Source organism: Dreissena polymorpha, chromosome 2, assembly GCF_020536995.1.
Source record: "Dreissena polymorpha isolate Duluth1 chromosome 2, UMN_Dpol_1.0, whole genome shotgun sequence".
NCBI lineage: Eukaryota > Metazoa > Mollusca > Bivalvia > Myida > Dreissenidae > Dreissena > Dreissena polymorpha.
This window is the reverse complement of record NC_068356.1, coordinates 66,596,097-66,612,097: the sequence shown is the minus strand read 5'-3', so window position 1 is coordinate 66,612,097 and position 16,001 is coordinate 66,596,097. Positions and strand designations below refer to the sequence as shown.

The following is a 16,001-nucleotide window of genomic DNA, read 5'->3' as shown; positions in this document are numbered from 1 at the left end:
CTAACCGGAGAACAATATAAGCTTCTGGTGGCCAGCAAGGAAACATGGTTCTGTAGACAATGCTGTGCCTCCCCATTCACTGATTCGTTTGTTGAACCTGACGTCGAAATACCTGACCAAAATAACTTCGATTAAAATCCAGAAAATGAAGAACCAATAAAATCTCCTTTTGAGGAGCTAAATGAACTGCGTATAATACATCCGCAAAAATGTATTGTTGCGCACCATCTGTGAAATTATTGAAAGCTGGCAAAGAGGCTCTAGTTACACCTATTACTAAGTTTGTAAATAAATCAATTGATTCATGTGTCTTTCCAGACCAATTGAAAAAAGCCCAGGTTTCAACTATCTTCAAAAAGCAAGACCTATTAGATAAGTCAAACTACAGACCAGTTAGTTTGCTTCCCATCCCTTTAACAAAATTTGAAAAAGTCCTTAGTGAACAATTGTTCTCTTACTTTAATAAGATATTTGATAATTGCCGTTGCGCTTTTATAAAAAAAAACATGGATGTCAGACTTCTTTAATAAAATTACTAGAAGACTGGAAAGTTGCTTTAAATCATAAAGAATATGTTGCTGCCATTCTTATGGACCTGTCCAAAGCGTTCGATTGTTTCCCACTTGACATCTTACTTCATAAACTGCAGGGTTATACCTGTTAAACAGAAAGCAGCAGATTAAAATTAGGAAATATTGTTAGCTCTTGGGAAGACATTCACAAGGGTGTGCCTCAGGGTTCTATAATAGGCCCCCTCTTATTTAATATTTGTATAAATGACATTTTTTTACTTTATAAAAAAGGTACTCTATACAATAACGCCGATGACAATACACATCTTTTCCACTCTCCTGATTTTGATGAACTGAAACAAGTATTTCAAGATGAAAGTTAAATTTTAATCGACTGGTTTCAATTTTATTGTAAGCAGGCGCTTATCCTGACAAATTTCAGGCTATAGCCGCAGGCACAAACAACTATCAGCAAATCCCCAATTCTCAGTTTAAATGGGTTAAATATATCATGTGATGAAGTCGTCAATCTCTTGGGAGTGGACATTGACTGCAAGCTGAAATTTGATTCCCATGTTAGTAATAAATGTAAAAAGGCTGCAAAGCAGGTAAATGTATTGAAAATAACTGTTAGTATCCTTAGCAAACAAAATAAGCTTTCTGTATTTTATACTTTTGTTTTATCAAATTTTAACTTTTGCTCATTGGCATGGCACTTTTGCTCAGAAAGCAATACTAGAAAAATGGAAAAGATTCAAGAGCGTGCACTTAGATTTGTTTACAATGATTATTCCTCAAGTATTTCAATGTTACTTTCAAAGGCAAACTCACCATCGCTGCAAGTCCGCCGGATGAGAACCATGGCTCTAAAAACTTTTAAAATAGTCAAAAACTTTGCCCCTCCTGTGTTATCAGACCTTGTAAAAACGTCTACAGGTACAGCTTTCTTTATTATTTATTTTTCTATTTATTTATGTTGGTTTTTTTTCAAGTCTGTCTTTGTATATTGCTTTCCCCCTTTGTGTCTCAGCTTGCAGTTTATGTAGTATTTCATATAGTATACTTGTGTGGCCTTTTTTTCATGTCTGTATTTGGGTATTGCTTTCCCCCTGTGTGTCTCAGCTTGCAGTCAGTGTAGTATTTCATATAAAAAATTGTTTGCATACTACATGCTTTGTCCTGCTTGTAAACAAAGAGACTGTGTCATATGACATAAAAGATATATATAGACATACCACTTACCAGATCTCATATGCCATAGTCTCTCTGTACGTAATTAATTTGCTAGTCATATGTAGATGCTTATATATTTAAACTTTAAATTGCCTAGAGCTATGTTATGTAATTAGTGCTTCAAAACATGACTTCTGCCAATCTGCTACATGTGCCAAATCTCTGTGTGTTTCTTACTGAAGTTTCTTAAAGCCTCTATAACGCTCAAAATCAACGAAAATTTCGTAAAGTATTTCATAAAATAAAGTTAACACCTAAACAATCAGTGTCCCTTATAGCAATACCCACAATTTCAACGCTAGATGTGGTATGATTACATGTAGATACAAAATGCTCGTTTTAAGTTATTTGTGACACAATTCCATTTAAATTTCCCGCGAATATATACATATGTATATTCATACGACACACGAACACTAAAATGGTACAATATGCAAAACAATAATAAAAACGAGCATTTTGTATTTACAAACATCTATTTTATTAGACCACGTCTGGCGTTGAAATTTCGGCAGTGGCCATAGGTAACAATGATTTTTAATTGTTTAGCTTTATTTAACAAAATATTGTACGAAATTCTCGTTGATTTTGAGTAGTAATGTTACTTTAAACAGTGCTTTATTTTTTTTTAACCTTTTATGTCATTCATTAGCTAATCTACATTTTACTCCTTTAAACATTTCAATAAATTTAGTATTTACATTCCAGTAAGGGATATACTGTTACTGGTTAAAAGATATACTGCACATCTGTACAGCATATTAACCCAACACATCTTTAAACAATGCAGATCTCAACGGATAGATTCTAGATAGCATAAAGTTTTTCAGACTGTGTACAACTGGTTAATGCCTGTGCAGTCCGTACATGTTAATCTGGACGACACACTGTATTCTTTGAATTTTATCGTTTAAAGGAATCTCGCCTGGACGAGAGTCTATTTTTCATTTCCAAATAAGTGTTTTACACATAGCACAATCATTAACGTCCACTACAAAAACTTCCGAGTATGTACTTGAATAACATTTCAATACACTGAACTCTTCTTATAATACGACAATATTGCATGTAACGCTCAGCGCACCAATTACCGCTCTAATATTACGTTCCCTATCTTAAAACAAACAAACGTATCAATATATGGCAGAACATATTTACTAGTTATTTAAGAATACAATTTATTAGAAAAATAACATCGACCAATCTAATATGTTTAACACTTTTTCAGAAAACAGTCCAATTTTCATTTAAAAGATACGAATGGTCTTTAATCAAAGTGTATTTCTTGGCTGAACATTTTGCACGGAACATCAATAGCCGGTCAACTATGGTTAATATGGTTTATTTGTTTAAACATATTTATTTCATCTTCATTGAATCGAAAGCCTTAAGTTTCTTGAAACGCTCTTGTTTCCCTGTAATGGGTAGAACCCGTATCTCTTTAAGAGACATCTATAACAGTCTCCCATAAATGTGGTGATCGAACCCATGATCTACCGATCGCTCGGCCGGCACCATAGTCATTACACCACGGCGATCTCAATCGCCTATTAACAAGTTCGTAGTAAGTTAAAACTTTAAATATCAATAACGAAACTACACTGTAGTGACAAAAAAGGAATCAGGCATTTTAAAATAAAATGTTCAAATGTACTCTGAAACCTTCCTCAATTTAGACTTGTTCATACCAATTCAATAGATGACACACGCCAACATCCGTTTACACGGTTTGTATAGCAGTTATCAAATAACTGGGTAAACACTAAGTGCAGTATTGTATCCGTGTGTATCCTTGTAGTTACCAGACACAAGAAGCTGAATGTTGAGGATCCTCGTATGAAAGATACTACTTTATGACAGTGTTGTAATTTCCCAACCTCCGCGCAGAGAGTTGACTGGAACCAGCATAGCTGGATCAAATGACTGCCTTTATAACCAACCACGTGATGATAGCCGAGCCAGGCAGTAGAATAAATGTTGTTTAAATTTAGGTAATTATCTTTCATAATGAACCTAAACTTATACACGATTTTCAAAGTACAAAAGAAAATGATACTACTGTTCCTTTTATAATACTTTTATAATAACAACAGAAAATCCTACCAAATCTGGTATGATTTTCTTGTGATGGCAGAGATTGTATTTGAGAGCAAGGAACGACAACTATGCGTGGAAATTGGTAATTTCCATAATTGCATGTCAAAGAATTGATTACTATTTGAGTGTACCGAGCAAGCCCCTTTTGAATATACTATAAGTGAAGTACAAAACTTTTTGTGAGTTTTCTGAACAAAACATCAAAATCCACCTGGTATTGTGTGGGGAATTAAACCCCACTACATTTGACTAGTGATATCAATGAAAATGTGTTGTTTTCGTCAAACACAACATGATTTAATACTGAACGCTGGCTGTGTCGAAACGATCAATTCGATAATGAATACAGGCTTTTCTTCCTATTCAAAATAAAGACCATAAGGTGTAAATATTTAAGGCTAAAACGAGAACACATATCAAGATGTTTCAAGTTGAAGTAGTGTTTATCACATAGTCCAAACTATCCGTGATAATAAAGCTGTTAACCATATATTAAGCAGGACAAAAATGATTTCAATAGAAAACACAAAGACTGTATGTTAGTATTTGTGGTTGATAGGTCTGAAGCGTTTCGAATCAAGTTGAAAATGCATGCCTAAATATCGGTGTTGACTAATACATGTATAACATTGAGGCATTTTAAAGTTAAATGTTTATCAAACTTTAGTTTGGAATATAATTCAACGAGTGTTATTACATCACGGTGAGTGTTGATGTATAGCAAAACAACTCCGCATTTATGAAATGTGCTAGTTTAGTTTATCATTCAGTGTCGTAAACATTCTAATGCAAGACGATTCAGCTATCTAAATTCAAATTTGCATACCGAGTTATAAGAAGTTAGAATTGCTACTTTATCTATTACATAAAGGTTTTCTGAGGCACATCTATGTCAGTAGGACGCATATAATAATTGTTATGCCCTCGGATCGAAAGATCAGGGGCATATTTTTTTTTTGCCTGTCTGTCTGTCATTCATTTATTGTGTGTGTCCCAAAACTTTAACCTTGGTAAAAGTTTGGTCATAACTTTTTGAATATTGAAAAAGCAACTTGATATGTGGCATGCATGTGTATCTCATGAAGCTGCAGATTTTGAGAGGTGAAAGATCAAGGTTAAGATCATCCTTCAAGGTCAAAAGTAAAAAAAACAATCCAAGGGAAGTAATAAGATTTAAAAGGGAGATAACTTTTAAACCTGCCAAATGATATAATTTTATTTCAAAGCGGCGCAATTCTGACAAACACATCTCTTGTAACTTTTTTTCAGTGCGTATTAGAATAAAGCTAAGTTCCGTTTAATCTTTGGTTTTAGCGTACTTTTCAAGTGCAAGACCATGTTTTACCCATATCCAACTAAGGAGAATTACAATTTATCACACACGAAACTTTAATGAAATGAGATATTGCCTTGGTCATACAACAATACGGGAGCGGAACGGTTGCATGCCCTAAACTGCCTCCGCTTAGGTGTTCCTTTTGCTACGCCGCTGAACGCTCATTTAAAGAATGAACTTTATCCGAAGAAGCATAGACAAAAACCTGCATTAACCCTAAATTATAAGAAACATCATCAGGCCACTTGTTGAATATTTAAAGGTTCTGAGGTTCTCGTGATAACTTCTTGTTTCTCGTTTAGTTTAATAGGTATTTGTATATTTGTGTGCAGACACATGTAAACACATCCTAAACATTAGATCTCTTTGTTGTGCACACTGGAGAGTCTGAAGGAAAAATATGCTTTAACAGTCATTAAATGTATAATGAGTGGTGAACATAATGCACATTCAACCAAGTACGACAAGCTCGTTATCAGTGACATGTGACCCTGAATGAGAAATTCAATAGTGCAACAATTTACAAATCGACAAAGATAAATCAAAGGCGGAAGTATTCGCCATGTAGTTAAACTAAGTTCTGTTTCATTTTTAAACGGAAGTATATCGAGTTTGACAATACATGCATTATCATTATATGGATTAAGCTTGGGATGTTCGTAGTATGAATAATGGAATAAATGTGTTGTCATTCGTGTTATTTTCTAGTGCAGACGCCACGCTGTGATGATAACAACGCCCAAGATTTGCTTATTCTTAAATCGATGGACTTCGCTGACACACATGTTTCAAACGTTCATACTAATGCATAGATTTTCCTAATCAAGCGCAAAGAAACTAGAACGAAAGTTTAATGTGAGATACCTGCAAGGTTTACGGAGAAAGTCAGTTAAAACACGTTGAAGGAGATAAAGACATAGAAGAATATATAATAGAAAAAATGGGAAAGCTAACAAACACGAATACATGGTCGGTCTACTCTTCTGGAGCACTTCTGTTCGCACTTTCCGGTGGATTTCTTGTCCTTGTCGGGTTTGTGATGCCCTACTGGGTTACATTTGGCCATAAACCTTGTATTGGCAACAGTTCATACGGCGTTACCGTGTACGTTAGCGTCTGGTACGGCATGGTATGCGATATGGACAACCCGACGTACTGCCGGATGAAGGGTATTCGGCCACAGACCAGTAACAACTTTAATTTCAGCCAACTAGCTGGGTGTAATGCGGAATACCTTTCGGTTAGATTGGCTTCCGGACTAGGTAAGGAGAGGCAATACTTAAATGTACAACTTTTTTCACATTTACAAAATTCAAAGCGTGTAAATAGCATTCTTAATAGATAAAAAAACGTTGTATTATGGTAGATGATTAATTACAAACAAGAATGTACCATATATGTCACTTATTTAACAACTAAATTAATCTTGAAGCAGATAAATAGGCAAAAATAAAAAATTATATGATTTTCGATAACAATAAATGTGTTTTTTTATATCTTGTTTATTTCATATTAAAAAATAAATGTGCTAAAAATCTAAACAGCTTGTGTGGTAACGTTTAGTATACCAGTAATTCAACAACTTCTTTAATATCAACTAGGAAGTAAATATGTATATTTTTAAACTATATATGTTTTATCTTAAACGGTGTCAAGGTGGCTACGAATTATGGACGGCTGTGCAGATTGTGACGTCAGTCGGTCTCGTTCTGATATTCGTGGCCTCAATTATGGTAGAGGCTTGGAGATGCGGAGGGTACCGTAACAGAGGATTTGTTGCTGCAATATCTAGTTTACTCATCCTGGGAGGTAACATTCCTCAAAATGTGTTTCTTCTCTTGATTTTTTTTATTTTAAAAGGATCGATATTAAGGGTTTCTGCGTATCTATAGTTTCACTATTCTTGGATTAATTATTTTGTATTCATGATTTACTTGCAAGCCAGTGTTTTTATTTTATATAACGTTAAGAGGAAATGAAGCAAAATATCCAAATCACAAATCTCATGTCTAATTTTGATTTTTATACAATTAGGATAAACGACACATTATTGAACCTACAGTATGCCGTTTACAGTGTTTAAACAAAATTAAAACTGCGAATATTCCTCTTACAACCATCATCTCATTTCAAATAAACCATTTGTATTATATGTTAGGGATAATTCGCTAATCCATGCGTATTATAGATCGACAATTGCATGTAGCCAAATGGCATTCGTTAGAAGTACAAACATACAAACTGCTGCGTCTATTGGACGCAGTTATATCTTTATTTATTGGTTTGTTTTCAGGAGTTGCTGTCCTTGCGATGGTGATACTAGTTATCGTAGGCCTTGACCAATTCTTCGACGTACCGAAGATATTTGAAAAGGTTCCCGGAACGTTTGTGTGGTCCGTTCTCACTTCCGGTATTGGTGCCCTTCTAGCGCTCGCGGGAGGTTGCCTAGCGACGGTGGAAGTTCGCAAATGGGAAGAATTTAGTGAAAAATATCGCCAAGATGATACTAAAGACGGTCTGATGGAAACCGCGCAAGGAACTTCTTCGGGGCAAACCAACAAAACTTTCAGTATCGAGGAATCAAGTAGTGCTGATCAAAGAGGTTCCCGTTCATCTTCTAGTGCTTCCGATGACATGGGTGGTGTTCGACAGCGGGGGCAGGTCGATAAAGGTTATGATAGTGGCACTAGAAAAAATAGCGAAGAATATCCCTATGCTGTGTCTATGAAGCAAAGCAAACGACAGGTGAAAGAATCGTCTTCGGGGCAAACCAACAAAACATACAGTATTGAGGAATCCAGTAGTGCTGTTCAAAGAGATTCCCGTCCATCTTCTAGTGGTACCGATGACAATGATAGTATCCGAAAACGGGGGCAGGTCAATAAAGGTTATGATAGTGGCACTAGAAAAAATAGCGAAGAATATCCATATGCTGTGTCTAAGAAACCAAGCAAACGACAAGCGGAGCAACGAAATGACCATATTCATACTACTGAACTCTAACCTATGCGTTTGATTGATTGTAAACGATTTGCAGTAATAAAATGTCTCGCATCCTTATTATGACATAAAACAACCATTCAAAATACGAAAACTACACAATGAATTTATGTTTAGCCCCTGCTAAATAACATGTATAGCTGTCTGGTGCTGGATGTAAAAACACTACAATCTGACAGTTTTCTTTTAAAGGGATCTTTTCACGCTTTGGTAAATTGACAAAATTGAAAAAAGTTGTTTCAGATCCGCAAATTTTCGTTTTAGTTTTGATATTTGTGAGGAAACAGTAATAATGAACATTTACCATGCTCTAATATAGCCATTATATGCATGTTTTGACGATTTTAAAACCTAAAAATTATAAAGCGTTGCAACGCGAAACGATTGAATAATTTGGAGAGATCTGTTTTTGTCGTTAAATTTTCTGAAACTACGAAGATTGCTTACATAAGGTATAAAATACGTCAAGAATGTGTACTCGGCGGAATAGCTCAGTAGGCTAAAGCGTTTTTACTTCTGGACTCTGGCAGGACTCCAGGGGTCACTGATTCGAAACCTGCTCCGGGCAATGTTCTTTTCCTTTTTTTAATTTTATTCTTGATTTTTACTGGTGCTTTTACGATCCAATGTTTACATTTATCAATATAAAGCATTTAATGAATAAGTTAAAAAATGCCAAAATCTGTGAAAAGGCCCCTTTAACCTCGACTATTTGTATGCATGACAGAAAATCATTTTGTAAAACAAAGTATATGTATTTTTTTTATTGGACCATACTGTGTTTAGTTTTACAATTTATATTGGTTTTAAAAGGTTGTGTGCTTTTTTTAGTTACCACTGCAAAAGTAAAAAAAACTTGCACAATTAATATGTTATGCAAGTGAAGCAATCAGATACATGTATTATGTCCATATATTTCACATGTTTATGTTCATGTTGTGAACGTAATAAAATTGATACAATGAACTACATTTTATTTTAAAGAATGTGCATTGCATCACAAACTCGTCATTACATATTATTTGGTCTAACAAATGTTTTCTTAATTTTAGTTCGCAAATGTCTAGAAGATGTTCCATGAACAACATGTATGTATCTTAATTATAATATGCATGGAGCATTAAAATTGCGTTTAACATAATTTGGATCTGAGGATTCTTTGTACTGTCTGAAACTCTGCTTCTACTGGTAACATTTATGTTTGTTTTAATTATTTTGTTCAGGCATGTATAAATGTGCACATCATATGTTATTCAAACGCTTTGATTATTCAATTTATCATATATATACGCCCATCATCAGCTTTTTAGGTTTGCTTTAACGCTATTGAATCATGGCATGATAAGTATTAAGTATTATTAAAAATATATGTACCATTTTGAAGTTTGTCTCTTTACAGCTGCTGGCATTCGGCTTTAATAAAATGATTCATTTATACACACTGAAGCGTATTTAAAATATGCGTTGTGAACATATAAGTGCTTTCCTGAATATACTTATGAGAAGACATGTATTCGTATAACACGGATGCCTCCACATTTTATTTTTTCTAAACACTCCACTTGTCCAAAATGAACCAAAATACTCGGGCGCGAAAGTTAACATGGTGGTTAGTACAATCCCACAAGCAGTAATACCGTTCTAGTTACATCTGAAACATTATTCCGACAGAGGAAATTGAAGAACAGACCGGTGGATAAGATCAAAACCAATATGCCCCAACTATCCTCTGAATGTGGGAAATAAAAAGCTAACAGAAAAATAAATGAGCCGTGTTATGTGACAAGGAAGTTTAATAATTGTGCGTAAAGTGTCGACCCAGATTAGCCTGTGCAGTTCACACAGGCTAATCAGGGGTGACACTTTCCGCTGTAATGATATTTTTCGTTTCAAGAAAATCACTTCCTGGCAAAAATCAAGTTTTTGCGGAAAGTTTCGTCCCTCATTAGACTGAGCGGACTGCACACGCTAATCTGGGACGACACTTAACGCACATGCATTAACGCACATGCATTAAACCCCTTTTTCACAGAGCACGGCTCAAATGTATTAATTCAGCTTAACACCTCCATGTTAACAACACGTTAAGCTTTATTTGCTATTGATTTGAAAATAATTATGTAACGAAACTAATTGCTATACACACCAGGGTATATACTCATAGTTGTTCTTGAAGTCTTAACTGAATTTCTAAATATGTGTATGACAAGTACAGTGTTATGCACTTTAATTACAATAAATATATAGGGCACTGCAGCACGTTTAAACATGCTAACAACAGTTAGTTTATCTGAACTTGAATAACCGCTTTTTCAGTATGAGGGTACTTACATGGTCGATAAGTAACTTATGCTAATGAAAAGATTTAAATGTACAACAAATACATTAATGCAACTTTTAACTGTCTTTTTACTAAACATCTCTTATTGTATTCTTCGCTGATAAGACGCCTGGCTAGGTCGCCCGTAATCATTGACTCGTTTATCTAGTAATCACTTATAATGAAATATTGATTACGTGAAGCTTAAGTTATGGTGCACCTCTTCACAGATTGCAAGTGATGAGCTTATACTGTGACGACGAATGCACGCGTAACTTGACCGCTAGATTGCTGATAACAGCTGCGAATGAAGCAATGGGGAAAATGAAATAAAATATGCTCATTTCCGCGTATTACGACTAAATTTAAACATGAAAGAAAAATACTTAACAAAAGCAGGGTTTCATAAATAGCACTTGAGTAGAGCAGCGGGTTCAAAATCAAGCACGGCCATAGCATGCTCTTTATCCAATTACCCATGTATTAACGCGGCCCCGTTTGAAAATGGACAATATCGCCGATATTTCCTGGTAAAGTGTTATTATTGACTTTTTCTATGTGTATATACCCTGGTGTGTATAGCAAGAAGTTTCATTACTTATTTATTTTCAAATCAATAGCAAATAAAGCTAAACGTGTTGTATACATGTAAATGTTAAGCTGAATCAATACATTTTAGCCAATGTGAAAAAAAGGTTTCATGCATGTGCGTAAGTGTCGTTCCGGATTAGCCTGGGCAGTCCGCACAGGCTAATCAAGGACGAAATTTTCCGCAAAAACTTCATTTTTGCGAACAGGAGACTTTCTTGAAACGAAAATTATCATAGTCATTAACATCCACTGCAAAACCTTCCGCGTAAAACTTTAATAACATTTCAATACACTGCAGTCTACTTATACGACAATATTGCATGCTACGCTCCGCTCACCAATTACCACTCTGATATCACGTTGACTATCGTAAAACAAATAAAAACGTCGTAATATATGGCAGAACGTATTAACTAGTTACTTCAAAATAAAATTTGCGAGATAAAGAAAATATCTTATATGTTTTCACTTTTTCAGAAAGCAATCAAATTTATATTGAAAACTTTGAATGGTCTTTATTTTGTTAAATCAACGCGTTTTTCTTCGCTTATATTTTTCTGACAAACACATCTTTTGTTTGAAATGCAATAAGGAAAGTACAACACTGTCGTTAGTAGCATCTTTCCTATGAAATGTTCAACATTCAGCTTCTGATGTCTAGTGTACTTTAAATAGTTAAAGCTAAACGCCTCGCGTCGTCGCCACACTGAGCAGATGAACTACCAAACAGTTGCAGTCCAAAAACTCATATGCCAGAACTGGTGCATTATCAAATATATAAAGGTACCCTAAGGCACATCTACTTAAGTTGGATACAAATAAAATACTGTTCTGCTTCTGTTATTGGGTTGCATTCGACCATTCGCCATGTCCTGGAAGCTCATACAATGTGACCGTGTACGTTAGCGTCTGGTACGGCATGGTTTGCGATATGGACAACCCGACGTACTGCCGGATGAAGGGTATTCAGCCACAGACCATTAACAACTTTAATTTCAGCCAGCTAGCTGGGTGTAATGCGGAAGAGCTTTCTGTTAGATTGGCTTCCGGATTAAGTAAGGAAAAGCTATAATTACATTTACACTTTGTTAACAATTTATTGGAGTTTTAACATTTAAAGCGTTTAAATACCATTTTAAATACAAAAATACTTTGTATTGTGGTGGATGTTCTATAACGAACGAGAATGTGCATATCATATATTTATAAAACACCGCAAATGAATCAATGCAGTAAATATACATGTATTGGCAAAAATAAAATCTTTGCATCTCGATCACAATAAATGGTTGGTCGTTTACTTCCTGCTTCCTTAATACAAACAATTACGGTAAATGTAAAAACAGATTGGATTGTAATGTTCAGTATACCAGTTATTCAACTACTTCCATCATAACTACTAGGAAGTAATATATATTTTGCTAAACATTTTTCTAGGTGGCTACGTATGGTGGACGGCCGTACAGATTGTGACGTCAGTCGGTCTCATTCTGATATTTGTTGCCGCTATTATGGTAGAGGCCTGGAGATGCGGAGGGTATCGCAACAAAAGATTTGTCATTGCAATATCTACCATCTTAATACTAGGAGGTAAACTCCCTCGAAAATGTTTGTGCCGGTATTCTCTAAATAAAACGTATATTAAGAGAGTGTTTATAAAGCGTCACTCATCTGCTGATGTGTCTATGGTTTCATTTTCCTTAGAATCATGATTTTATAACTATTGCCAACCAGACTTTTATGGTATATAACGGTAAGACAAAGTAAAGCAAAATATCCAAATCACAAATCGCATGTCTACTTTAACTTGAATCCTTTAATACCTACCGTATGCTCTGCCGTTAACCGAGTATAACACAATTAAAACTGCGATGTAAAATGTATCTGAGAACAATAATCTCGTTTCAAATAAAACATTCTTATCCTTTGTAAGGGACAGTCCACCAGGCCATGCGTGGTGCTTATCGAGAATTGTAAGTTGCTAAATGAAATCTTCGTAACTGCACACAAACAACGCCTAATGCTTGTATTAGACGCATTATTAAAATGTGATTATCTGTATTCAGGAGTTGCTGTTCTTGTCATGGTGATAATAGTGTCCGTAGGTTTCGTCCGATTCTTCGAAGTACCGAAGGTACTTGTATTTAAAATGGTGCCCGGGACGTTTGTGTGGTCGGTTCTCACTACCGGTATTGGTGCCCTGCTTGCGCTTGCGGGAGGCTGCCTAGCGACGGTAGAAGTTTGCAAATGGGAAAAAAATAGTGAAAAATATAGACAAGATGACGCTAACGACGTAGCAAATGAAACTGACAGTACTATTGAATTACGTAAAGAATATCTTCAAGATGACGCTAACGACGTGGCAAATTAAACTGACAATATTGAAGAATCAACGAATGCTAATCAAAGGGATTCCCGACCATCGTCTAATGCTTCCGATGACACGGAGGGTGTTCGAAAGCGGGGGCAGGTCAATAAAGGTTTTGATAGTGAAACTAGAAAAAACAGCGAAAACTATATCTATGCAGAGTCTTCGAAGAAACTCCAGCGTCAGACATGGCAAAGTAGTGCCAACTATCGTCAAGATGACGCTTACGCCGTAGCAAATGAAACTGACAATATTGAAGAATCAAGAAATGCTGCTCAAAGGGATTCCCGACCATCTTCTAATGCTGTCGATGACACGGAGGGTGTTCGAAAGCGGGGGCAGGTCAATAAAGGTTCTGAAAGTGAAACTAGAAAAAACAGCGAAAACTATATCTATGCAGAGTCTTCGAAGAAACTCCAGCGTCAGACAGGGCAAAGTAAGGAAATTATACAAACCACTGTTCTGTAACCCATGTGATGGGTAGTATGTAAATGATGTGCGGTCATGACTCGCACTAATAATGTGACATAGAACATCATTAAAAATAAACACGCATAGAAACAATTAATAGGACTGCCGATATTGCAGTTGTAAAAACTTTAAAAAGGCCAAAAGGATTAACCTTACATACTTTTCGTACCGTTCTTAGTAAACTAAGCGGACCGGCCTTGTTTTCTTACGTCAATATTATGTATACAGAACGTACATGCTTACATTGTGAACAGAACATCATTTTGTCAAACAAAATATGTTAATCAGACCATACTTCATATATTTACATGATTTGAATTGGTTTAGTAGGTTGTGTGTTTTTCTTTTGAGTTTGCACTGTAAGAACTAGAATAAAATTGAACACTGAATAATCCCCAAAGTTCTTGTTGTGTAACGTTTTTTTCTGTAATATTCAACCCCATCAAAAAAATTACAGCTTTCCAGTTGTCATCATTTTGCTTTTTCTTTTACAGACAAATGGTAATGCACATGATTTAGTTGATCATTAAACACTCTTTGGTCTAACAAATGGGTTCTTAATTTTAGCTCATACATGTCTAGAATATTTTTTATCAATAATAGTGATATATTGTTTTATAATATGCAAGAATTATGTTAATTTTTATTAAACATAATTTGGATGTGAATATTCATTTTACATTCTTAAACCTTTCTTCTTCTACTCACATTAATATTCGTTTTCATTGATGTTCAAGCCTTTATAGTTTATATAAATGTGCGCATCTTATGTTGTTCAAACGCTTTGACTGATGAAAAAGTCATAACTAGTCTAACTAACACACAACACATATTTTTTAGGCTTTGTTTTTAAAACTTTCAAAATGTGGAGTATTCAAACAGTTATATACCAGAGTTTACTCGTTATAGTTGTTGGCATTTAGCTTATATCAAGTTCTTTTATACACAGTTGCTCATTGAAGTTCACGTTGTGAATATAGTAGTTCATTTTTTAAATACTGTCAGCTAGACATGTATTCGAATAAAACGGTTGCATCAACATTCCTTTTTTTAAACTCCACTTGTGGAAGAAAAAATGAACCATAATATTTGAGCGGGAAAGTTAACAGTTTATATAATCCCACGTGCGGCAAAAAATACGAACTTAAGAAATAAAGTACAGACGGGCGGACAATGTGAAATCAACATTCCACCATCATCTTCTGAAAGTGGCGGCACAAGACGCAAAAAAAGTGTTTTGTATTACTTGAGATCGTATTAAGAGCTTGACAGCATAACATATGTAAGTACTGTAACTGTTATAAAAGCCAGGGTATAAACACATAGCTGATTTTAAAATATTAAACTTAATTGTGACACATGTGTTTGTTAATAAATGTATCATGTACTTTAAGTGCAATTCATATTAGGGAACTTCTTAATGTGTAAGCAAACTAACAATATTATTTTTTTATCTGAAATAGGGTAACCAATTGTTCATTCGTATTGTAATCACAAAGTCATTTGATTATTCATGTCTTTTTTTGTGAAGATATATAAATGTACACGTGTATTAATGCAAACAAAGTAGTTTTTACTCATATAAATACTTTTCGCAATTCAAAAGTATTAAGTTAAGTTTTATTCCTTCTAAATAGTGTTAATCCTGTAGATTTTGTTTCTAATTAACCTGTATGTATACACCACAGCAGGATCATATATCTCTTATTTTATTCTGATAAGAAGCCTGGTTAGGTCGGCCATAATTTTTGACTCAGTCGGTGTTTATCTAGTTTTCCCTTATGAAAAAAATGTGAACACGTTCAAACAAGCTGAAAATCTTTTGCACATTTGCATATTTTTCAAGTCATAATCATGTACTGTGATAACAAATGCTCTCGCAACCTGACAGCTTGGTTGCTGATAACAAAAGCAATAGCGAAAATGCAATAAATTATGGGCGTTTCCGCGACTGCTGTTAAATCAGTTTCAATATCAAGAAAGAATATTTAACGTATATGAAAGGTTTAATAAATGGCTCTTGAATAGCACAGCGGCCGCTACACATGAGAATCCGCGGCGCCGCTTTTGTAT

General features: G+C 34.9%; 2 protein-coding genes across 4 annotated transcripts; both read left to right on the top strand.

Moving 5' to 3' along the window:
- Positions 1 to 4,338: 4,338 nt before the first annotated feature.
- Positions 4,339 to 9,557, top strand: LOC127867425 (uncharacterized). 3 transcript variants are annotated; one of them, XM_052408571.1, is made up of 4 exons: positions 4,339 to 4,545; positions 5,892 to 6,440; positions 6,835 to 6,987; positions 7,472 to 9,557. In XM_052408571.1, the coding sequence occupies exons 2-4, from the start codon at positions 6,119 to 6,121 to the stop codon at positions 8,179 to 8,181; spliced, it is 1,185 nt and encodes a 394-aa protein (XP_052264531.1). In that variant the 5' UTR covers positions 4,339 to 4,545; positions 5,892 to 6,118; the 3' UTR covers positions 8,182 to 9,557. The 3 variants fall into 3 exon arrangements, with proteins under 3 accessions (XP_052264531.1, XP_052264530.1, XP_052264529.1); XM_052408570.1 differs by having other exon boundaries at positions 5,887 to 6,440; XM_052408569.1 differs by having other exon boundaries at positions 5,511 to 6,440.
- Positions 9,558 to 11,194: 1,637 nt separating this feature from the next.
- On the top strand, positions 11,195 to 13,692 carry LOC127869781 (uncharacterized). The gene is made up of 4 exons (XM_052412442.1): positions 11,195 to 12,144; positions 12,527 to 12,679; positions 13,156 to 13,322; positions 13,618 to 13,692. The coding sequence occupies exons 1-4, from the start codon at positions 12,009 to 12,011 to the stop codon at positions 13,690 to 13,692; spliced, it is 531 nt and encodes a 176-aa protein (XP_052268402.1). The 5' UTR covers positions 11,195 to 12,008.
- Positions 13,693 to 16,001: the final 2,309 nt, after the last annotated feature.